We start from the raw sequence: 25,334 nt of genomic DNA on the forward strand, positions 1-25,334 counted from the left end.
GACATTTTATGAGTAAATTTTAACAAGTAATACACTCCCAGAAAGAAAAAAAGTTCAGAATTACTGAGAAGAAAATAATAGTATTCCTTGCAAAAATGAAATTTTTGCAATTGTCTTAAGAAAATGTTGCTATACAGCAGTGTTTCCCAAACTTATGACTTTTGTGTACCCTTTCTAAATTTTTCGCAACGCTGTGTACCACTAATAAAAAATGAATCTATTTTTTACTATAAAAAAATTGCACATAAGTTAAAAATCACAACTAAAAATCACACCACTAATTATTAACTGTTAACTCTGCAAAAAATAACCAATAGGAAAATAGGTAATCGCAAATTTTCATGGCTAGCTTTGTTTTTAAATAAACTTTTTTGAAATTTTTGTTTGTTGCAAGATATTTCGCATAGGAACGCGTACCCCCGCTAAACTGTTCCCGTACCCCTGGGGGTACGCGTACCACACTTTGGGAAACACTGCTATACAGAAATAATTTGATTTCTTGAAGATGATTAACACTAGTTGATGAATCATCGTAGGAAATTATTGTTATCCATTCGTCTAATAATTCTATTGTACATAGTGTGAAGATAAACAAATAAAGTGAAGAATCAAATTATGATAAATGATAAAAATCATTTTACTTCAGAAAATATGGAATCATATGGAGCTCCAAATTAAAAATATTATTCAATTTTATGTACATATAAATTAATAAATTTAGAAAATGGTCCGGCTGCAAGGTTAAGTCATGCAGAACACCTCCGTCCACCAAGAAATCAGAAATGCGAGTGACATGTGTAGGTTATCATAGTTTTCACCAAGGAAAGTTAAGAAATCCATGCAATGGCTATTAATTGATTAAATTTAATGACTAGGCTCTTTTTCTTAGCCTTAGGTATTCAAATGTGTTGGAGGAAACGGAAGGGTGAGAAATAATAACGAATTTTAATGAATCCAAAACATCAGCAGCCATATAACGGTTTTTGAATTCTTTGCTAATGTCTTAGGCAGATGTAGAGGGAATCTCTAAAAATAGATTTTTTTCTGCACTCAATTTAAGATTGTGGTATAAAAAGATTGCAGATTAATGATTTTAATTGATTTCAAAAAAAGGAATAAATAAGATAATAATTTGGTTTTAAATCTTACGCATATTTCAAAGATCACAAGTTGCATAGCCTTTTAAATGCATATTGTAGTGATTAAGTAAATAACTCTACAAATATTTTGAAATAATAATCATTAGCTGAGTTTTTAAAGTTCATACCTTGTATTGTAATCAAGAACTTGATTCAGAGGTTTGACAAAAGTCTCATAAACTGGTTTCATATCAGGTCCCACAACAGTTACTCTAGTCAATTCCATCCCAGCTGTTGTGTAACACTAAAAAAGAAATGTTTTGAGCTGCAGTCTCATAGTTTGTAAAGCAAAGTATTAATGTAAGAAACAAAAGAAAAATAAATTAAATAAACACAAAGAAAATTATATTATTTTAATATTTTAAATAATTTAATTTGTCAAACAAGTAAAAAGTATTAGTTTTAATAAAAGACTAAAAGTCTACATAGCACTGAAACATTTGAGCTCCCTTTTTTATTAATAATTAAAAATGCTAAAATTAAAAATTTCAAAAGTAAATACAAACCATTTCACAATCCAATGCGTAGATTCCATAATATTTATCTGGAGGAGGAGTTTTAGGCAAGGTTTTTACATAACCACTCAGCACATGATTTTCTGAGCCTTCAAATACATGGCCCTAAAAAGATACACCATTTACATTTAATTTAATTTTTTCCATAATTACCTCTCTCAAAATAAAAGTTTGAATGATATGAAACACTTACAAGGTTAACACAGCAACCATCAGATTCAGCATCTCCTTGACAACAATTATAACGACTCTCAAAAGCACCAGCAACTAGAAAAGAATTTCTCGTTAAAATAAAAATATGCAAGGCATTAAGGTTATTTGTAACTTTGTAATTATTACTTTGCAATTTTATAAACCGAAGAAATTGAAGTACAGTTAATAACCTGCTTAAAATTACTCTTTGCCACATAAATAAAATTTTGTGGAATAATTGGGTGAGTATATAGTTTGATGTTAATCTCGCATCAGTATAACAATAACAATCTGTACAGAAATAAACCTTGTGAGACAAGGTTTTTAAAAAATCTAAATCTTATTTTAACATTTTACATTATATTTCTGCATTCAAATGCCCGAAAGAAAAAGAATGTTTCCTTATTTTGTCATCTCCTACCATTTTTTATTTTCCACCGACAAAAATAATTACTTAGAAAAAGTTTATTAATCACTGAACTCCTTTCTGAACATGGGCTATTATCCAGTTTCCAGTAAAACTTCTCAACAAAGAGAGGTTACTTACATCACCCTCATTATCAGAAATGACTCCCGCAACTTAAGTATACTTGAAACTTACAATAGTCACATTCCTCCAGGTATGACAGATAACAAATCCAGATGTAAAATAAATTATATTACTGCATAAATGGGTTTTGACATTTTTGTATGATTAAATATCAGTTCAGTATTTGGTCTCTTAACATCTATGAACATCCTTGCATCATATGTTGGGAGGTTTTACTATATGTAACAAAAAGAATGCAAACATATTTTACTTGTTATGAGAGATTACTTGATGAAAGTATGAAATATAATAAACTGCTCCAGCGGGCAGTAATCCTTAAAACTTTTTGTATAGCTTCATTATGCCTTGCTAAAATATGCTGCTGATAGTTACATACATAGTTAAAATTGCATTAATTTTCATTATTTATCAAAAGTTTATATTCAAGACAAACTTATTTGAATAACCAATTCAGCATGGCACCTTCTTTTATAAGATGAACTAATAGTGTTCTCTATCCAAAGAAGCAGCTTTGGTCAAGTTTATGGGTAGAGAGACTCTCCATACCATTATTTTTTTAACTAAGATGCATTATTATCAAAATTATTAAATATTATTAGCAAAGTGCATGTCCTTCCTCATGTTACTTCTAATTATATTATTAACTTTTATATTAATAATGTTTTCATATACAGCACTTGGAGTAAACTTTTTTTCTTTTAATAAAATGAAATATGATTAGAGAAAAAAGAAGCATAGGTCAACTTTGCTTAATATATTCTTATTTATATAATTAAATTTAATAAATTTATGTCTTATCAAACATAATCATTTTCATTTTTATTCTTCCTTTGGGCCTGCTTATTTAATCATCTTGTCGATTTTTAACAAAGTTTTAGAAACAAAACTGGTACTTAAAATTAGTGACCCATATGCCTGGTCAGACTTGAAAGTGTAAAAAATGCTTGTCTGATTGAAGCTTTTACATGCCTGGGCATCTCGGTCGGTATAATTGGTTTTATTACTTTGAAATGTGCATAATTGAAATATTTTTTACCCTAAATTCGGCACAGTATAACTGCACACAGTTCTTTTGGAATGAAGCATTGCATTCAATTAAATATAATTCTTATAAGAACCTTTTTTTAGATATGTGTATTGCAATAAAATTAAATGAATTATTTTTAATGAAGTTTGATATTAATTATCTCTGTTAGTAATCAAAATTATGCAACATATACACAATCTAATTTTAATTTCCTAAGAAATAAAATTTTTGCACTTTTGAACACTCTCAAGTCAGGTAATGGAGCAAAACTACTTTGTTCATTACTACTTTGCCATTAGTTCATAAAAAATAATTTTCAGAAAGTAAAGCAAATCTGTATTATATGTGATAAATTTGAATAGACATAGATATTTTTAAAAAATTTAACCTGAGAATATTGTAACAATTTCAAAAATTAGAGCAAAACTGCATTAATAAAAGTTTTCTTATTTAAACTTATTCAAACTTGCATAACAAAAGAAAAATATGAATAGAAATAGGAAAAATAACAAAATTCATTTTAAGCATGAAATTAAAATAAATTTTGTTAAACGTAAAAATCAGAGCAATTTACCTTGAAGGATTTTGGTCTGAAACTAACTTAAATTTGCCATATATAACAGATATTTGAATAGATGTAAAAAGTTGTAATAGATGTAACAGTTAATTTTTTTCTGCTATTGGCAAACTTTTTGACTGGTATATTAATTTAACTACAAACAATAATAATTGTTTCCTGCAGCAAAAATTAAATAATATTTCACAATATAAATAATGCAATAAACGTCTCACTATTATTGAAATATTTTTTACAATTATTATTTTTTATTAAAAATAGAAAAGAATTCATAACATGAATTTTCATTGTACAATCAATTTTTACACACACACATAATATATATATATATATATATATATATATATATATATATATATATATATATATATATATATATATATATATATATATATATATATATATATATATATATATATATATATATATGTTAGTAAAAAAGATATTACCAATATATTAAAAAAAAAAGTTAAATCAGTCACCATAAATATCTAATAAGTTATTATAAAATTTGTATGTAAATTCATACTTCTTCTCTTCCACAGACGACCCCAATGAAAATCACATTCTTCATCTCGTACATAATCACCATCAACATTAACATAGTAAACTTTTTGGCATCTAATGCAAGTTCTTTTAAACTCTAAGAAGAGATTAAAAAAAAAATAAAGATAAGAAAAAATATTCAAAATAAAAAAATTATGAATTTACTATCTAAAAATTGCAATTATATTGATTAATTAAACATTTTTATAATTAATTGCTTTAATTACTCATATTCAAAACACTGTTCAGATGACAAATGGCATCGCATAGAGGGCAACGATATTAGTTGCTTTAATGTTTTTTCTTGTTTTGTTTTTTTATGGCAAGGTTTTTCTAAGTAAACTAAAATTTATAACATTATTTAATTGTAAAAATTTATTCAAAAAAATTTTAAGATTTTTTAGTGTTTTGAAACAGTACATAAAAAAAGAGCACAGAAAGTGATTTTTTATACTCAGTTTTATATTACTATTTTGAGCCAAATAAACAATTAAAAGTTTTATACTTATATGACATTATATATATCATCTAAAATTTTTGAAAAACCTTAATGACTTCTCTCCTGCTAAAGCAAAAAAGGTACATAAATCTTATAAACATAGTGAACTGTAATTCAATCATACTTTTTATGCTAAAAATCTAATTTCTGTTGTTGCAAATCATAATTAACTTTTATAAATAAAATTTTATTGGATATTATAAGTTTTTTTCTTTTATTGAAACATAAAATACACGAGATTGTTCAACTTAAAAATCACATGTTTTCCATGAATATTAGGGTTTAATAAATTGATTTCCAAAAATTCTAATTCTTTAAAATATATGTTGCTTTTTACTAGTTGTTACAAATAAATGTGTAATATTTAGTCTTGTTTGTAATATTTGTACCAAAAAAATATTGTAAAAATTGGCAAGGGTTTGTCTCAAATCAAGTAAAAATATATGTAACACTCAAATGCTAGGAATTAAAGGCTTTTGTTTTATTTGTTACATAATTGCTCATCAACATTCTGACATGACATGCATTATTTATTTATATTTAATAATTAACATTTATAAATTATTTAGGAAGAAAAGTTAAGGAAAATTAAAATGTCTAGATGACACTAGATTACTGAATAACAAGAGAAAATTAAAGCTCCACTTAGGACAATTAACCTGATAAAATTATATGATGATCAACTTTTACTGGCATTAAATAAATTATTAAATAATTTTAATCAAACACAGAAAATTCTACTTTATTTTGATTTAGTATTAAAATATTTCAGTATTTTTGTTGATATATTCATGCATTTGCACCAGGGTTCGTTGATTTAAATCAGCTTGATTTAAATCATGATTTAAATCAAATGATTTTTTTAAAAAAATCATTGATTCAAATCAATTAATTTTTTTTATCTATATATATTGATTTTAAAAGTCAAAAAACAGTGTTTTAAATTTTTGATACTTTTATTATTTTTTCTTCTTAGTATTAAAATTTAATTTAAATAAATTGCTGCATTAATTAATTTTAGTTAACGAAATTACTTTCTTGGTGTGTGTTAAATTCCAACACATTTGAAATTACATTTCTAAAAATTTTTTGATTCTTGAGATTGAAAGTACAGATTAAAGTAAACATTTAATGCTGTCTTAATATAGACTTGCATAGCTGTAGAAAGTAATTAATAAACATGAATTTTTTTCAAAAAATAATGCAAATAATGTTAATTAAAATTTTACCTTTTGAATGAAAAAGCGTGAATTAAAATCTACATCATATTTTATTGGTGGAAAATGTATATTTCTGAAGCTTGAGGTTATATTAAAAAGAAATTACCCTAATATGCCAAAAACAGAAAAAGAAAAAAAAAGGGCAGATAATTTCAGATGTTTTTTTTCCTAATATAGTGTCATTCTTCCCTTTCAAACACTTTCAAAGTCTATTTGATGCAGTAGGGTTATTAACTGGTATTTTTTTCTCATAATATGTTTACAGTATCTTTGACATTATCTGATTTTCTACAACGAAATTTTGTGAAAAAAAATTCCAATGAGTACATGGATTTTCTAATTTTTTTTTAGCTTAACTTATCTATTTTGATATAGAATTAAAAATGAATATTTTAATATAAAAATATGTAGATTAAATATTTATTTAATTTTTGATGAATGACTACATTTATAAACACAGTCTGCTACATTTATTTTGTCATTTTAAAAATCAAGAGAAAAAAAAAAAGAAATCACAATTTTAAATTAAAGTTATGGTTTGCTAACTGAAACTTTGTTTTAATAGTTAAAATACAGAGGTCTGTCCAAGCCAAATTTACTACCGTTTAACGGTACCTTTACAAATTCAACTTTAGGAAAAATGATAGAATAATCACACAAAATACTTTCTCTTAAAATTTTATTTTTGTGTCTCGTAAGAAACGATAAATCCATATTTTTACTATATTTGTGTTGATTTTTTAATATAATTTTTTATTATCACAAAATAGGTACCTCTCAGAAAAACCCAGACAGACCCCTGAAGTATTCTTTAAATTCTCTATTTCATCTAGTCTTTAAATTTTAATCATGCATTTGTTTCAAAATGGTTGCTATGCATTCAAAGCCATGAATTATAATGAAAAATTATTTTAGTTAGAGCTTCTAAAACATTGTTACAATATAGTTTTAATATTAAGTTAATTTGATTAAGCATTTATAATTTTTTTAATCATAAATTAAAGTTCTTACAGTGTATTTGAATAAAAATCAAAAAAATCTGATTTAAATCAAAAAAAATCTGATTTAAATCAAAAAAATCCGATTTAAGTCAAAAAAATCTGATTCTTTTGATTTTTTTTTAAAAAATCAAAAAAATCACGAACCCTGATTTGCACGGGTAAAATAATAAAAATGAGAATAACAATATCCATTAAAAATAGTTTAAGCCAACATTGAAGGAAGAGAGGAAAAGTTCGAAAAAAATAATAAGCATAAAATTATTTTAAAAATGAAATACAACAATAACAGCAACTTATACTTACGGTCATTGCAATATCGAGATTTATTTGCATAAATGCCATCAATTACAGCTCTTCCAGTTTCTGTAGGATGTGCCATAGGGAACCCATTTTCTCTTAATTGATCTTCTGTCAGGGCAAACGATAAAAGATATTCATACAATGCTGTGCCTGTAAAACAGTCATGTAACTAACATATCGATCCAAATGAAGAAGAATAACTATGTATTAATATACAAATAAAATTAAGTGAATCACCTAATTATGTTTATAAATAACAAATACAATAAGATCTTCATAGATAAACACAGCTGAGACTAAAAGTATATCAGAAAAACAAACTTAACTTATATATTTTTGAAAAGTATAAAAAATAATTAAAAATAAAGAACAGTGAAAAAAAATAGAAGTTATTAAATATAGAAAATTTATTAAAAATGGAAAAACTACCATAAGGCAAGATGGAACAGAAACCTCTCAATACAATTCATATTCCATAAAAAGGAAGATTGACCTATGAAGAGACTATTTTGACATGCTGATGTCATTGTGTTGAAAAAGCCATTAGAGTGAAGCTTTTTCCCCTCATCTACCACATCTTCCTCTATAGAAAAAGCATCTAAAAAAATCCCTATTTCAACTAATGGAATTTTATCATAATTTGGCCTTTAATCCTCTCTAATGGTGGACACATACTATTTTATATTTCTTAGGAATAAAAAAAAAACTACAATATATCAGAGGTCAACATATATAACGAAGGATACAGAACTTGAAAATTTTACTTTTCTGTAACTTTAATGCGAAGTGGATTCTTATAAACTGCGAGATAAAATGGTTGCCATTCACTACAATTTATATTTCCATGGTTTACAAATATCACATCATGATTCTTACTCATTCAGGAAACTTACAAATTACACATACTAATTTGAATTCGCACAATTCATGAATTAAATATTGAATTCATATAATTTACGATATAATTTCTGGTGAGGTTATTTACAAATTAGATATCACAATTTATGAAATTTTATTGATTGCTATAGCTTCCAATTATAGATAATCATAATAATAGATTATCTATATATGATTATACGATTATAGATAATCATAATAATCATCATCATAGATTTAATAGGTTATAAGCATCCTACTGGGTAAGGATCCTCCAGAAGGATAACTAAGTTGCTGTACAACCAAAGGGTTAGTTACCCAATGTAACTATCAAAAGAGATTAAATTACTATTGGTACATACAATGACACCTGTATTTAATGGAGTACTCACGAAACAGAAAAGTGCTTGTAAAATCTGGTTGGCGTTCACTCACAAAATCCAAATTCAAAGTTAGAATTTTAAAAAAAAAAATAATTAAGTTTATGCAAATTGAATTGATATTATTTATTGAGAAGTGAAAATCCTCCTAAAACTGATTGTTCATTTCAAAAAAATTTTTTATCATTTTTATCAAAAAATTTTTTTTTCATCATGAAGAAAATTCATGTACTGAATTTTCTACAGCTTCAAAAAACTTCATGGTTTCGTAGTTATCTTTCAAAACCATAACGAGTCCACTTGCTTTTTCACATGCTTTCACCATTTTCCCTCTACAGAGTATACTCAACATCCTCAGCAACATTGGTGAAGTTATTGGCATTTTAAATTGATAAATGTTCTTTTGTTGCAATCAGAGTCATTTTATTTTTTTCAAAACACTATCCTCTTTTGAAATTCACCCATTTTACTTGCAACTAAAGTTGTCTAAACCGTGCTTTCAAAATTATTTCTTTTTTTTTTTTTTAAATCAGAAAGAAATTGCTTCCAAAAATATAAATGTTAATACATTTATAATATTGTATTAAACAAAAGACTAATTTTCCTCATTAAAACCATAATCTTTGTAAATGGGCGATTGGTATAACTAGGACCTACTATATTATAAATACAAAAATACTAATTTTCATAATACTTTTCTATATAGCTATACATTATGAATACAAAGTATGAATAGATCACAACCTAAATATATATATATATATAAACACTGCAAAAGAATTGACAGTTGCATTGACATAATCTAATGTAAACCAAAATCATGAGTTTTATTAAAATGAAATAAATAAAAATGGGAAAGAACCTTTAAGATCAGGAACAGGTGGTGGTTTTTTCTTTTCAATGCTGAAACTAGTCCTTTGTGCCATGGGACCATTAAGAACTGTTTGATGGGACACAGATTTTTTATTACTTTTGGTTGTAGTTGAGGACACGTTATCACTCTTTTTTGTTTCTGAAGATTCAGCAGTTCTATGGCGTAACCTAGCTAAAGTATTAGAAGCTACATTCATATAAATAGCTTTGCTTGAACTTCGCTGAAAAGCTTTTTTTTCTTCTTCCAATGCCTGAAATCAATAATTAAAAGTAAATATTTATGAAGCCAGCTGTGGTATAAAAACAATTTTTTATTTAAAAATACATATTAAAATTTTTAAACAAATAGTCAATAGACTACTATAAAAATAACATTTTTACACTTTTTAATTACACTTAATCACTACCTTTACTATTTAAGCAATGTTTAATAAATGCTAGATAATAACAGACTTAAATTATTAAAACAAACTTTTTAGAATTAATATTGTGTGCTTTTCTCATTCTAAACCTAATTACTGAAAGAAACAAAAAATATATAATAGTATGCTTAAAAAAGTCGGCACTAATTTAGAATGCGAGGAAGCTGCTTTCTTAATAAGGAAGCTCCTTTGCTAATGAATCAGTTAAAAGAATTTGGAGCTTATTCAAATTAAAGAAAAACTCTTGACTTTTCACTTAAAACTTTTTATTCAGTTAGAAAATGTTTTTAACAATCATTTCACGCATTAACATAAATTTTACAAAATAGGAATTAATAATAAATCAACAATTAAATCTTAAAACTTCTTAGTTTTTAAACTTTCAGTTTTTTTCTTATGTCTGTTGAATCTTCTGTGATACTTAGTTTTTCTAATCCAAAACAAATTTAAATTTTAAAAAATTACGGTAATTACAATAATAAAAAATAATGTATATTATATATTATTGTAATACAATAATTAAAATAATATACAGTGAAACCTCCTGTTATGGACACTCCTGCAAAACGGACGCCTCTCAATACGGACATATTTTTAATTCCCCGGGAATCTTCTATGAATAAACCATTACGTACATTCTCCGCAAAGCGGACACTCCCGTAACCGGACGCGGACAGTCATTTTGATCCTGAAACATTGTTTTTTATCTCTACAAACCGGACACTACTTTTTCTAAATAAATTGCAAGCTAAAAAAAAATGCAACTTTTCACCATTTCGAAAGCATGTAAATAAAACTTTTTGCCTTATCCATAACTAAAAATATTGTTAAGCTATTTCACCACCGAAAAATCAATCTTTCTCCTGTCACCTTGCCTTATCTTTGTAAAGAAAGGAGAGAAAATGGTACTGCACTCCTGAAATAATTCTGACATCGGCATCTTTTGATCTTTTCATCTGGACCACACAGGTAATGAGACCCCTCAAGTTGAAATGACTTCTCTCAATGCTTCTTCCCCATTGAAAATTTCTTTAATTTTCTTATCAATTTGAAGACTGTATTTAACACAACTGGGGTAAAAAAAAGAGAACAGAAGTATAATCTTTGAGGTGTTTATATAAATGAAACATTTATTCAGACACTTGATAGCTGATCAATTGTGAATAATCATCTCCATAGGTCCTCATGACTTACAGGTATGCATTACTTTTTTTTCTGTGAATCATGGGAGGTTTATTTTCCAAGAAGGTATTAACCATGTTCCCTATCAAATGATAAGTAGGTGCAATGGGATGTGACCCTAATAATTGAAACGGACTGAGGACAGTACGCTCCTATTTGGTATCATATGTCTAACTTGAGTATCTATGCTAATAGGAAAATTATATTTATTTATCTGTAGCTACATCCAGAATTATGTATTTATATCAAACCTCTTTATATATTCTTTTTTATCCTTCTTATTGCTTAAATAAATATTCTAGTAGATATTTACAGTATCCTTGTAGACATTATTTAATTATTTCTACATCTTTGAGAATATTCTAAAAACAATTTACGGTGTTAAATTTCGTTATTAGGGTACCCTTCCCATAAACGGACAACTCTCATAAACGGACAAAATTTTTGGTCCCATGAATGTCCGCTTATCGGAGGTTTCACTGTATATATATCTTACTATTCCAATGATAAGATGAAAACAGTTTTATTCCATGAATATATTGGCACAAAGTTTTCATAAAGTATACAATAAAAAAAGATATTTAAAATACGAGATAGAGTCTAAATTCTCAGAATGGTCGCCTACATTCATGCAGGTGTTTGCTGGAGGAGAAATACTTTTTTCAGAGGTAGGCAGCACATAAAAAACCTACAGCCATTTGGAATTTTTCTCTGGTACAGCCAACATTAGCTGCAGATAATTTCCGACAAACAGAATTTTCCATTTGCCAAACTTTGAAATGTCATCTTTAGAGCAGCGTGCAAACATCTAATTCTGCATTTTGTTCAAGAAATCTCCCTCTGAGATTCTCAAGTTGCTAAAAAAAGTATACGGAAACGATGCCATCAAAAAAAGGCTCGTATAATAGATAAAATATACAAACTTCTTCATTAGAGGTAAACTTCAAAAATTCATCAATGAAAATACTTAGAAACTTTTGCCTAATATTTGTAGGAACTTTACTGCCATAATCTGCTGGAATAATCGGTCTAGGAAGTGTATGAGTGGCACAAGCATCTCTATGAAGGTCGCACAAAGATCGAAGATCCATTCGATGCTTGTGCGCCATTCGTCTTCTACGGCAAATGAAAATATTGCGCACGTTCGAGAAATTGTGCTACAGATAGACGAATATCTATTGATAATAAAACTTCTGAACTAGGAATTTCATGCCAGTGTTCACAGCATTCTTTATGATGATTTGAACTTGCAACATGTTTCCAAAAATGTTATCACCTGAACAAAAAGAAGTGAATGTGCAAGGATTTGAAGACAGCTTTCTGAAGAAAATCACAAAAGGTGATGGAACATGATGCTTTCTTTACCGCCTTCAGACAAAGCGTTCAATCAAGTGGATGTAAAGCAAAAACATCCCCAAGAAGGATGAATTTAGCTAGCTAGGACAAAATCCGAGGGAAAGTGACGTTGGAGGTTTCTTTTCGAATACGAGGGCGTCATTCACTATGAATTTATTCTGAAGACCTAAGTGTCAATAAAGTGTCTTACTTGGAGATTCTTAAATGACAATGAGATGCAATTAGAAGAAAAAAAACCTGCAGAGCGGGCAGCAAACAATTTGTTTTATAAAACAATGCTCTACCACATTGGGCTCTGATTGTGAAAAAGTACCTTGCCAGACACAGAGTTACCACTCTGGACGACCCTCCTTATTCTCCAGACCTAGTCCCTGTGGATTTTACCTATTTCCACAACTGAAAATGGAATTGAAAGGACACAGTTATATGGATTCCTATGAGGTGATCAAAAATGCAACAAAGCAAATGAAGGACTCTCAAAAAATTAATTCCAAGAGGAAAGTACTTTGAAGATTAATAAAGTAAAATTACAGTTCTATTTTTTAATAATTTGTAATTGATCTATTCTGGAAACTTTTTGACTCTATCTCGTATATAGTAAGATAAATGGAACAAAATGATAGAAAAATAAGCTTGAAAATGCTATTTAAAATTACTTCAGTTATTAACTTAATACGCCCATAAATGATCTTCTGAGTACATCCAAAACAAAACATTTTAAAATCATCTCACCAATTATATTTGACTCAATATCCTGTTTTGGTTTTTATACGACAGAAAAAAAAGAGCATTTTTTCCCAAGAGTATAAATAAATAACTTTATGGAATGAAAATAGATAAAATATACAAACTTCTTCATAAGCATCTTCTTCATTAGAAGTAAACTTCAAAAATTCATCAATGAAAGTATTTAAAAACTTTTGCCTAATATTTGTAGGAACTTTACTGCCATAATCTGCTGGAATAATTGGTCTAGGCTTAGCAACCTAGGAAAAGAATATTTACTCAGTGCAAAATATTTTACACAAAGATTCAATCAAATAAGGAGATATATTATGCAAATTACTCATCAATTTTTGCGAGCTAATAAATATTACTTTACTGAAATATTTTAATTAACAATATAAATACTACATTTTACTTTAACATTCGTAAAATAGTATTAAAATATAATAATCGATAAATCCAATTCATGGAATAACAACAACAAAAAAAGTTTATTTTTCAATTTTAAACTCTTTGAAATATTTTCTGCTTGCACTACATTGTATTAATCTTTAATGAGACTTCTTAAGCTTGAAAGAATTTTATTACTTAAGTTTGAAAGTATTTTCATCCTCAAATATACTTCACCAATTCTATTCATATTACTAGCATGGACCTATCCTTAACTTTTTAAAATTATATTAAGACTTGAATTTGATTTTGTAGACTACTATTCTCATTTCAACAATGAATCTACAAATATGCTTTCTATCCATCTTATTAAATTGCAACAATAAGAGAAGAGTAGAAGTTCGCCAGGAGGGCAGCGGGCACTGCAGATTAAAACATTTGCAGATTATTTTTCATCTCAGATTTAAAAAACAAGTTTAAAATATTATTGAGAGGAGAAAAAGAAAAGGCATTTTTAATAACTAAACTTATTCAATTTACAAGTTTCAAGTCATTAATACTCGTTTGCCAATCTGGGGATATATAAGCAAAAGAGAAGTGATGATTTTTGAAAATTCCAAATAATGTTTTTTAATTTGACTTTTGAAAAATAAAGAATAATTCTAAAATAAAATCTTAATCTCTGAAAATACTTGTTTGCTTATAGACTGTTTAAGACTTATACATTTTTTAATTTTCAGTTATTCCATTAATTTAAAAGTGTATAAAACTGTTTAATTAATATAACCATAGCTGCCAACATGGATAGGAGAAAATCCAGTAGATTTTACAAAATAATATAAATTTAATGATAACTGTTGCATAATATACCATATATTCTACACACAGGAAACTTAGCGGATTTTAAAATCAACAAAATACAATCATTTTATTACACTATTAAACCATAAATGGTTTGTAGTTTTTCTTTTCACGTATGATTTATATTAAATTAACTTGAATTTAAAATGTTTTTTTTTATGTTAACTCATAATTTTGAATAGTAATAAAAATTTACTTCTTTAAAGATAGATTAATATATTCTCTAACTTAATTCATTAAAAATTCAGTTGATTTTAGAAGGGAGTTCAAATAAAATATAAACTGAAAATTTTAGAAGAATAAAAAATTACTGTACATTTCTTTTTTTTAATAATTTAGAGTGTAAAAATTATAAGTAGTAATATTTTTTTTTATTTAATTAAGAAAAATTTGAATTATTAAAAAAGCAAAAAAGCAACTGGAGTGAATATTTTTTCAAATTTATATCTATAACAACTTTTAACAGTCATGCTAGTAAATCACACTTGTAGAAACATTTCTTTACCAAACAAACTTCTCATGTAGAATACTCCAGGGAAAATTATTTCTCTAATCAAAAAAAAGCATTAATTCATTGATTGTGGCAAAATTGTACTTCGTATATTAAGTTTCGGATATGATATCAATATTTTCAACAGATTCAATATCTATAATTTCAATTATTTTAAAAGAAAAAAAAAAAGATATGAAAAAGATAATTTACTAAAAATATTAATTTTACTTGAAAATTAAAAAAGAGAGTTGAAATCTCACCATATCAGGAACATGAGCAATTCGTTTCGAGGGCTTCAAAGTTTTGGATACAGTTGAAGGAAGAGGTGAAAAATCAGTTAAACCTTGACTATGTTTTTTCTTTTCATTTATTGCTGCAAGAAGGCTACTATTGGGAGCTACTGCTATTCTTATGCCAGTTTTACCACCAGAAATTAAAGGCTGAGCTTGAATCTGAAAATATGAATTACCATTAGTGAGTTATATTTTTATTTACGCAATCATTTTTAATCAATCCAGTTTTGTAGCCTTATCAAAATTTATGAAATTTCATGCATACAAAATTTCTCATAAAGAATTTTTACTTTAACTAGGTAAAAGTTTGTTCTTTTATTTTTTAATTTTGCCTCTTTAAAAACATATCTGGCATTTTAATATGCATCATTCAAATTCATATTTACTAGAACAATACTTTTTTCCTTTTGAAATACATGAAATGAAGATTTTTAAGCTTCTGAATAAAAAGGAAAAATAATTTTTAGGCAACCCACCATGTTACAGATTTAAAAAATTTTTTAGTCATTTTATTTTTTTTTATTTATTTATTATTATTTTCTAATTTTTTTGCTTTTTAATGCATAGTTTTAAGCTGAATTTCAAAGTAATTATCTTCTCCATTTCCTTAAACACATTCTCTTAATCATAAATTTATCCTTCTTATTGTTTATTAATCCTTTAAATGTGGTGTTAGCATGCTAAACACTCTTATTTTTATTCAATTGTTGTACCAGCCATAACCAAAAAGTTAAGTATTTAATTTCATTAAATGTATTCATTTATTAAGGATTTAAATTTGCAGTTACAGGTCAATCATACTTTTTAAAACTTTAAAATTTTTTAAAAGGTTAAAAAACATATCAAGGATAAATCTATAATACTTCATCATTATTAATATTCATTTTTTTAGAATTAATTTAATAAAATGAATTTTTAGATACCTTTCCAAAAGGCAACAAACTTATTTTTTCAGCTTAAAATATTATATCAGTATGCTCAGTTCACAGAAACCAACAATGCAGCTAATTCAAACAGTTATTCTAAAAAAGTTGGGGAGTTGAAATAGCTCAAACAGCTTTTGTATAAAGCCAAGAAATTATTATACTAATAAAGCACAAACAGTGACTAATGAAAATATTGTTTACAGAATAAAAGCTTTTACAACAAAATCCAAGAATGTAAACATGGTCAAAAATGTCGATACGCAAAACAGAGTAGGGCAGAAGATAAGAACTGTTTTCGACCCAACTATTACAAAAAAAAGTGCAAAATCAAATTATGTAAGTTTTCACACTGTAATTTCAGATTTTTTCTTCTCTCTGGTGAGATAAAAAATATATACACGAATAAAAATTACAAAATTTTGCAGAAAATATTAAAAGAGTAGAAAGAGACATTTTGGAGTATAAATTTGAAAAATTAATGGATGATAAATGTGTTCATTTCTTGATTTTAGTAACTTTTTTAATTTTCCAATTTTTTCCAATTCCTCCCATAATTTTACAACTTATGAGAGGAAAAAAAACCTAAGAATAGCTGGAGAAATCTTTTATTTTACAATTGAAAAAAAAAAAAACAATTTTAACTGGAAAATTTGCATACATTTTTACTAGATTCACACACTTTATGAAAAATAGTTAGTAGTTAATCTAAAATTTTGTATTCATGTTTCTAAAATCATTTAACCGTTTTTCTGTGGTGACAAAAAAAAAAAGAAATTTAAAACATGTTTTTTTTAAATGTTTTATCAAATATAACAAAATATTGAATATAAGTATTAAGTTTTATTGAATGTTTTATCAAGAGTAATTCGAAATACAATATATCAAATATAAATTTAAGTTCTATCGAAAACTAATATCAATAAAATAAGTTCTATCCAATATAAATATTCAATAAAATAAGTTCTATCAAATATAAATATTCAATAAAATAAGTTTTATAAAATATACATCTAAAATAAAATTTATCAAAATGATAATCAATTTGAATCTTTAAAATAAATTGATTACAAATTAAAGTAAAATTGGCACAGAATAAAGAAATTGATACCAGATACATTGTGAAATGAAACCAGAAATCTAATGAATACTTGCAGGCTTCTACATACTTAAATCTCACAAATAGAATTAAAATGATAATAAAATAAAATTCCATCTAGAAACCCTTAAACAATATCATAGTTAATAATTTAAATTTTGTTCAATCATTATTTCATTGAACTGGATTCATTTAACAAAGTCACAAAACATTACTATGAAGTGTGCTCATTTTACTCCTATTAAACAAGGCACAGAGTCTTTAATGAACAATCATAGTAAAACCATGACTTATAGAATAATTTGAATTCTTAATATAGGTAACATATTAATATTAAAGAAGTGCAAAAGCAAGTGAACAGCAGAACGAAATGACTCACCTTCAATTCATTATTTTCTTCTCGCATTTTCATTATTTGAGCATATCGATTGTGCATGGCTTGTCCAGGATTAACGATTGGTCTAATTTTGTTAGATGAAAATTTTGGCTACAATAATAAATAAAAATATTTATAAAAAAGTATGTACTAAAGTTTAATATTTATAAGTGTTATATTTAATTAAAATAAAAATAAAATAATATCAGTGCGCTTAACTTCTTAATAATGCAATAAATTCAAGGAGGCTTAGCCCCCTGCTCGTTGGCGCTCACCAACCCCCGGAACTGCTTTCACAGTTCATTTCGGATTGCTTCGCAATCCAATGCTCGCTTTGCTCGCTCATTGGATACGTTCTTAACGTCTAGTTTTTGTATACTTTTTTGAATACTGAAGTTCCGAAAACTTTTCACTGTAGAAAATTCTAAACCTGTACACTTCAATATTAATTTGAAATTGCAAACAGTTCACATATTTTTCTTAATCACACTATTCTAAATTTCAGTTGTTGAGAAAAGTAACTGCTGTAAGTTTTGTTTTAAAGTCTTTCCCACCAGAGGGCTAAAGCCATGCGTTGTAAAACAATATGAAATAGTAGTCTGCCACTGAACGCCGGATGTAAAGCATCGGCTTTGATGAAGATAATTTTGTATTTTTAATTCTCTGAAGGGCGCCACCTTAATAATATGGAATTTGTAAAATAAATGGATATATTTTTGATTGTTGATGAAGCCCATAATTTTGTGCTTTCATCAGTGTTCAGAAGCAGAACAACTATAAGTTTTTTATTTTATCACAAAAAAATAAAATGTATAGAAAACAAAGAAAAGAGTAAGAAAATGAGTATAGTCATAGAAAAAGTTAAAATTATAATATAGTATTTGTCAGTTAAAGTAAAACTTTTTGTTTAAGTCATTGCTAACAATTCAAATTTCTCGGAAGCAACTCTAAAGTATAAATTAAGGTAGTATTGTTAAGTTGAAACACAATATTTTTAGTTTTGATGTCAACAATACAATTCAATTTTTCACAAAAACGATTGTTTCCATTGTTAAATTCAATGTCAACAATTCAAATTTTTCTGAGGCAACTCTTAACCTCTAAATATTATTTTCTTTATGTACACATTTCTAAATGTCAGTATTCAACCACAAAACAACTTAAAGTCCTCAAATTTAGCATGATGTTGTAAAATGTAATGAAAGAGGGTCATAGCAATAATGAAAGTAAAAGTAAAGTTAGTACTGTAAAATTAAAAAAATTTTTTAATCAATGAGCCAAGTTCTTCAAGAAGCAGTTGTAGAAGTAGGTTGTTTATTTAAAACTTTTTGTAGAATTTCTTTAAGAACACAATTGTTAATTTGGGCATTTGGCGATACAACACTTTTAGAATTGAAAGATTTGTTACGTCAAGCGCTCAGGTATCATAATTTTGATCTAGTTGCGCTTCTATGTCATTTTGATTTATGTTGCCAAGTTAACTTTCAAAAATTTCTATGGCTGGCAACAGCATTTTTATTTTTTAAGTTTATTTTTATTTCTTTTAGAATTCGTTATTTTTTTAGCGAAATGATTTTTAACCTAACAGAATTCTGTTTTCTCTATGAATGAAGAAAATAAAGTAAATATTTAACTGTTGTGAAAAGAATCTTATTTAGTTGTACAAAGTACTTCAGCCAAAATTTGGGATCCACGTAAGAAAATTATATATATTAGATCAGAAACACATCATTAAAAGGCAGAATGCTTTGGTGTTTTCAAAACAAAGTAAACGTTGCCACTGGCGGAAAAGAAATACAGCCAAAATTTGGGAGCCACGCAAGAGAATTATATATAATAGATAAATATAAATTTTAACACATTAAACTTGGTCACAGATAGAAAAAACTTCTTGCTTAAAGAATCACAGCAATATCCAGAGATGATTTAATTTTTTTTCCTAACTGTTTTTTTTTTTCACACTTAAAAATCTAAATACAGGGATTGATTGATGTCAATTTTTCAGTGAATTCCCTCTTTTGATTTTTAATCATTAATTCCATTAAAAATGAAAAGGGAGAATTTCACAAATTATGAAATTATTTTTACGAACCAAAAGAAAAAATGTGCTACTGATTACTTTGCAAGTAATCACATTTAACAATCTAAAGAAATAAAATAAAAAAATATTGAAATGAAGTACAAATACAAAATAATACTGCTTACTGAATGATTAAATCATTTAATGTAAGTACCAGCAGGAGTACCTAAGGAGGAAAAGGGTCCATATTATAATCAATTTCTTGTTAAAAGTTTACTTGGTTTTTCTAATCCCCATAAATTAGATCTTTTGACTATAATAACTAACCTTCTTTTATTGTATGCTTTAAGATCAAATTATTTCTTCAGAAATTAAGTATTACACTTTCTTTTAATATATATATTACATAACTAGATAGTCATAAAAAAATAATAATCTAGAATAGTATAACACTCAAAAAATAAATATGTATAAGTCTCTAAAATTGGAATGATGGAGTAAGGCCCAGATTGGTCAGGCTGGCCAACTATGATGACAATGACAGTTCACCATAAACTTTAATTAAAACTTCAAACGAAATTACCTTTTTTATTGTAGTAGCTGCTGCATGTGCAAATCGTTTCTTCTTTAAGTCCATTGCATCTCTAACAGTTGTCACTTTAGCAGATTCCTAAAAAAATTTATGTTGCAACATTAAATAGTAGAAAAGGAATGGAGGAATTATTACTATACAGAGTTAAACTTAATTAATATTGATTAAGAGTTATGATCAATAAATTTGTCATGGTTAGTGGTTCTTTGAATGAGAACATTGATGAATTAGAAAATCATTCTTTTAAGTTATTGTGTTATTGCAATTGATTTAATTAATCACAATTATAATCATGTTCAGTTAATTGGCTAGTAAAAATATATCAACCGATTCTTAAACCAAATCACAAGAATATTATTGGAAAAAGATTTTGATTTAATTAAAATTATCCCATCGCTTATAGCCATCACTTTTTAGAAGCTTACTATACTTAGAATCAAGTGATGTAATTGAGTTCAAGAGCAACAGTTCCCTATTTTCTACAGCTACCTAAATTATTGAGCATCTTTTTGGTGCAACCCTAAATATATAAATAAAATTTATTAGTAGCCGTTGACATACTAACCAAAGAAAGATTACTAATTATTTTGATAATATTTAATGTGATTAAAGAACTTTTTTTCAACAAAACTCTTAAAATAATAATGTCAAATAGTTTAATTCGCAGGCCTAGAGTAGAATCTAGACTAATGATGAATTTTTTTTGGTGCATACATTAGCTGCAAATGAACAAAATAAGCTGAATTAAAGTGCTTGAAAAAGAAATCTTATAGATGTTGAGAATAGTTATTAGAGAAGCATAATTCATTTTTCTTGAATTTAAAAGTTCTACAAGAACTGATGAAGTTTTTAATAAGTTTTGCTATTTCATTTTTGCTGGCATTTTACTTAAATAATTTTATAAAAATAGCTAATATATCAAAAAAATTATGGTTTATTGTTTAGAAATAAATATAATTACCACTGAACCCTAAGGTGCCATGGAACCCCATTTGGAAACTGCTGCTTTTAATTTGTGTTTGAACTATTTTTAACAGATAAAATCACAATAAAAGGATTTTTAAACAATACAAATAAAAATTACCTCTTTTGGAAAATTTGCAGCGTCATTAGAATTTTCATTAAATGTTTCATTATAAATTTTCCAGCACTCTTCATTAGGATCACAATCTGAATCTGAAGAAATAATAATGTCATCATCAACACTGTTGGTTTTAGAGCTGACTTGTTTTTTAGGTGGCGGACTGTTTCTGTGTTTTGATGTCTTTTTTTTAAGGGATTTATTGACAGCACTATCAGAATCATTCTCAGAAGAACTAAAAGTAATAACTTCAATCCTTTCCCCTTGCGAGTTTTTCATATTCAATTTTGGTTTCTTTTTATGGATAACATGCTCATCACAGCTTGTATCTTCATTAGAACTATCAGTATTGGTAAAACTAGATTTTGATTTTTTTGAAGCATGTTTATTTTTAGAAAGAGTTCTTTCAGACTCACTATCTGAAAAATCTTTCCTTTTAAAAGGCTTTTTAGATAATTTTGAATCCTCATTGTGTTTAGATTTAGATTCATTAGGTGCACTTAATGACTTTGAATTTTTTAAACTAGCACTAGATTTATTCTTTTTCTCAACAGAACTACTACTAACTTTTCCATCTTGCAATTCAACCTCACTAGAACTAGAAATAGAACAGTTATAAATGTCTTTATCAAAATCTGTTTGTTTAATTTTATTTTTGGTTTTTTCCCTAGACAATGATTTTTCACCATTATTACTATTTAAACTTATTTTCAGTTTAATTCTTTCCTCATTTTTCTTGACAGATTCTTTTGCCTTATGTTTTTCTTTTTTCATAGAGTCTAATGTAGTTTCCTTGCTCTTTTTTAATGAATCTTTATTTTTATGACTATCTTTATTAGAAGAATTTTTTGATTCACTAGTCCTTTTTGACGAATCACTTATTTTACTATCTGATTTTTTAGAACTTTTAGAGTCTTTCAGAGAATCTTTTGTTTTCTCCGGAATTTTCTTAGAACCATCTTTTTTTGCACTTTTTTCTTTCTTATCATCAATACCTTTAGAATGTTTCTTTTCAGAATTTGACGATTGCGTCTTTAATAATTCTTTCTTTTTATCTTTAATTTTATTATCAGATTTTACACTTTCACCTTTAATTTTTAAATCAGATCTTTTTGGTTTCAAACTTTGTTTAGATGATTCAGATACTGAATCTTTATCTAAATTGTCTTTTGAATTGGAATTTTCTAAGAGATCTTTTTCCCTTTCCCCTTGTGTTGGAGAATTATATGAAGCAATTTCACTATCAAAAGTTTTTTTATCGTATTTGCTTTTAATAAGTGAATCGATTTCAATAGGAGGTACTAAAGAATCAAATGCTGAATAATCTGGAACAGAACTTTGGGAGTTATCATCCATATTATAAATATCATTGTTGTTTAGAATTTTTTCTTTTTGTGCAGCATTCCTTTTCGGGTCATTTCCTTTCAGAATAAGTGATGGTTTAGTAGGTTGGGGTAGAGGCTTAGAAGTAGTTGTGTCTTTTTTATGAAATTTCAATAACTTTTCATTTCTCTTTGTTTCAGTTAAAATTTTATCAACCAGAGAAAACTCATCAACTTTTTTATCATCTATATCACTTTCTTCTGACTCCACTTTCTGTAATGGAGTAGAAGCAAGCTTTGGCTGAGAAGGCAGCGGAAGAGAACGCTCGGAATTACCATTTTCTTCACATTCATCATCACTAAATTTAGGCGCACTTGCTGTATCATCAAAATCATCATCAGAACTAAAGGCAGATTCACATGTAAGTAATCCTCCTTCAGTTTCATCTGCAAATGAAACACTCTTTTTTGAAATGCATTTAATTTCTGTTGGATCATATTCTTCAATGTTTTTCTTTTTCCGGACTGATCCAGAAGGATACTCTGGTGGATAATCGTCATAATCTGGTCCAGTTGGAATATTAAGCTCCCTTAATTTAGATATAGGTGTAGGCTTATACTCAGGAACTGAATAAGAAGCTCTATCAGAATAAGTAATGGCTTTCAAAATACCTGCAGGCTTGATGACAGGTGTAGGTACATAACCATTATCTGTTTCACCAGGCGTTGAACAATTGCCTATTTGTTCCTGATTTCTGGAATTAGAAGTTAAATCCTTGTTATATAAATAGGATGAACTAACACTGCTTTGTTTTTCTTCAGCAAGCCCTGAAAAAGAAAATTAAATACTATAATTAAAAAATTTGAGTACACATGTTTTAACACTTTACATCATACAAGTTTAAACATAAAGTAAAATTCAAATGAGCCTTGGAGTGTAATTTTTAAAACCTTAAAGAGAAGGAAAAGTTAACTTGTAATACAAGATTAGAATGGTGTAGAGTCTCTTGACTATATGTAAATATTCGCCTCAAGTTTTGCTGCTAATCAAAGAAAGAAGTTCAACCTGTTCTGTTACATAAGATGCTTTGGAGAAGAACAAGCATGATTCAAAATTGGTATTTGTTTAAATTTTGATGAAGTCGAGGCAAATATTTACATTTTGATTGTAAGCTTGCTTAACACTTAACTTTGCTATGTCACAAAATAGAATGGTAATTAGTTGCCCATTATATAAGGGGTGCGCAATATATGGCACTTGCACAGTAAGCAGATTAAAAAAGGACCGCATGCGTATTTAGTCATGTTAGGGGCAAATAATATTTTTTATATAATATGATAATTTTTATATAAACATTAGTGTTCTAAGTACTACGTTTTTACAAAAAAGACAAAAAGAAAAAAGAGAGGAATGAAGAAGAATCACAAGTTTTATTTATTTATTTACTCCCAGGAGCCATTTTTCAACAAGACAATGCTTGGCCTCATACGGCAAAGGTGTCACAAGACTGTCTCCGTACTGTTACTACCCTTCCTTGGCCTGCCCGATCCCCAGATTTGTCTCCAATCAAGTATATCTGGGATCATTTGGGTCGGTGAGTTGGGCATCCCATAAGTTTGAACGAACTAGAGGCAAGGTTACAGCCAAGGTCCAACGGGGTATTAACTCCTCCGTTCTCTTGCCTTTTTCTCTGAAATAAATTATCCTTTTTCTTTGATTTTCTAATCATTTACTTATATCAAAGTAGTCACTACATAAGTAAAATTTTGTTTCCTTTTGACGACTCCTTCTTGGTGCGTTATTTTTTTTGTCCATGAGTGTATATAGAAAGAGGGGAGATATAAATTCTAATCAAAGAAAAAAAACTGCAGAGCATACAGAGTGAAAGTGCAAAAAAAAAAAATGCATTAACCAACAGTTGACAGGTCGCACGTGACCTTAGGTTCACCGGAGGAGCAGCCCTACATTATATTATTTCATTTGCTGAAAGAAAATTTTTCAAAATCAGAAGATATCAAATCTTCTCTCTAATTAATAAGAATTATTTTAGTTAGCTAAACCGTTCAAATTTGTAACATTAATAACAAGAATGATATGACAAAAATAGATGTCATAGCAGAAATAGCATTTTGTCTTCGTCTACAGTAAAATAGTTTATTTGTCTCAGTAAAAATATAGCTTCTTCTCAACAAACATTTCTAGTTACGGGTATAATTGATTACAAATGGGTATAAATTATTACATTGATTACACGTATCTGATTATATTTGGTAAATAAATTATACTACCTGACATTTAATAATAGCAATTAATTAATTTTTAGTTGCATATACAAGAAAGAATGTACATTTTAAAAGTTCAAAATACATAAGCTTAGAATCAAAGTTTGAGATTACACTGCTAAAATAAGCAATGCCAGGAAAAAAGGATTGATCTACAAACGAAACAAAAATATCTTTACATTGTTTTAATAAATGAATATCATTTCGACTAATATTTAAT

The 25,334-nt window shown here is 27.1% G+C and overlaps 1 protein-coding gene across 1 annotated transcript in view; it reads right to left on the reverse strand.

The window, feature by feature from the left end:
• Window positions 1-25,334, reverse strand: part of LOC107436929 (uncharacterized) — a 36,879-nt gene that overhangs the window by 5,787 nt on the left and 5,758 nt on the right. The window contains exons 2-12 of the mRNA XM_071177431.2: window positions 21,513-23,659; window positions 20,420-20,506; window positions 17,820-17,927; window positions 15,386-15,577; window positions 13,507-13,641; window positions 9,685-9,946; window positions 7,570-7,716; window positions 4,530-4,643; window positions 1,848-1,921; window positions 1,646-1,759; window positions 1,268-1,383 (exon numbers count right to left, since the gene is read on the reverse strand). Of these exons, the coding sequence (XP_071033532.2) occupies window positions 1,268-1,383; window positions 1,646-1,759; window positions 1,848-1,921; window positions 4,530-4,643; window positions 7,570-7,716; window positions 9,685-9,946; window positions 13,507-13,641; window positions 15,386-15,577; window positions 17,820-17,927; window positions 20,420-20,506; window positions 21,513-23,659 (3,496 nt within the window). The remainder of the gene's footprint in view (window positions 1-1,267; window positions 1,384-1,645; window positions 1,760-1,847; window positions 1,922-4,529; window positions 4,644-7,569; window positions 7,717-9,684; window positions 9,947-13,506; window positions 13,642-15,385; window positions 15,578-17,819; window positions 17,928-20,419; window positions 20,507-21,512; window positions 23,660-25,334) is intronic.

Source organism: Parasteatoda tepidariorum, chromosome 2 (assembly GCF_982258835.1).
Source record: "Parasteatoda tepidariorum strain Cologne lab strain chromosome 2, Ptep-v5.0, whole genome shotgun sequence".
Classification (NCBI taxonomy): Eukaryota; Metazoa; Arthropoda; class Arachnida; order Araneae; family Theridiidae; genus Parasteatoda; species Parasteatoda tepidariorum.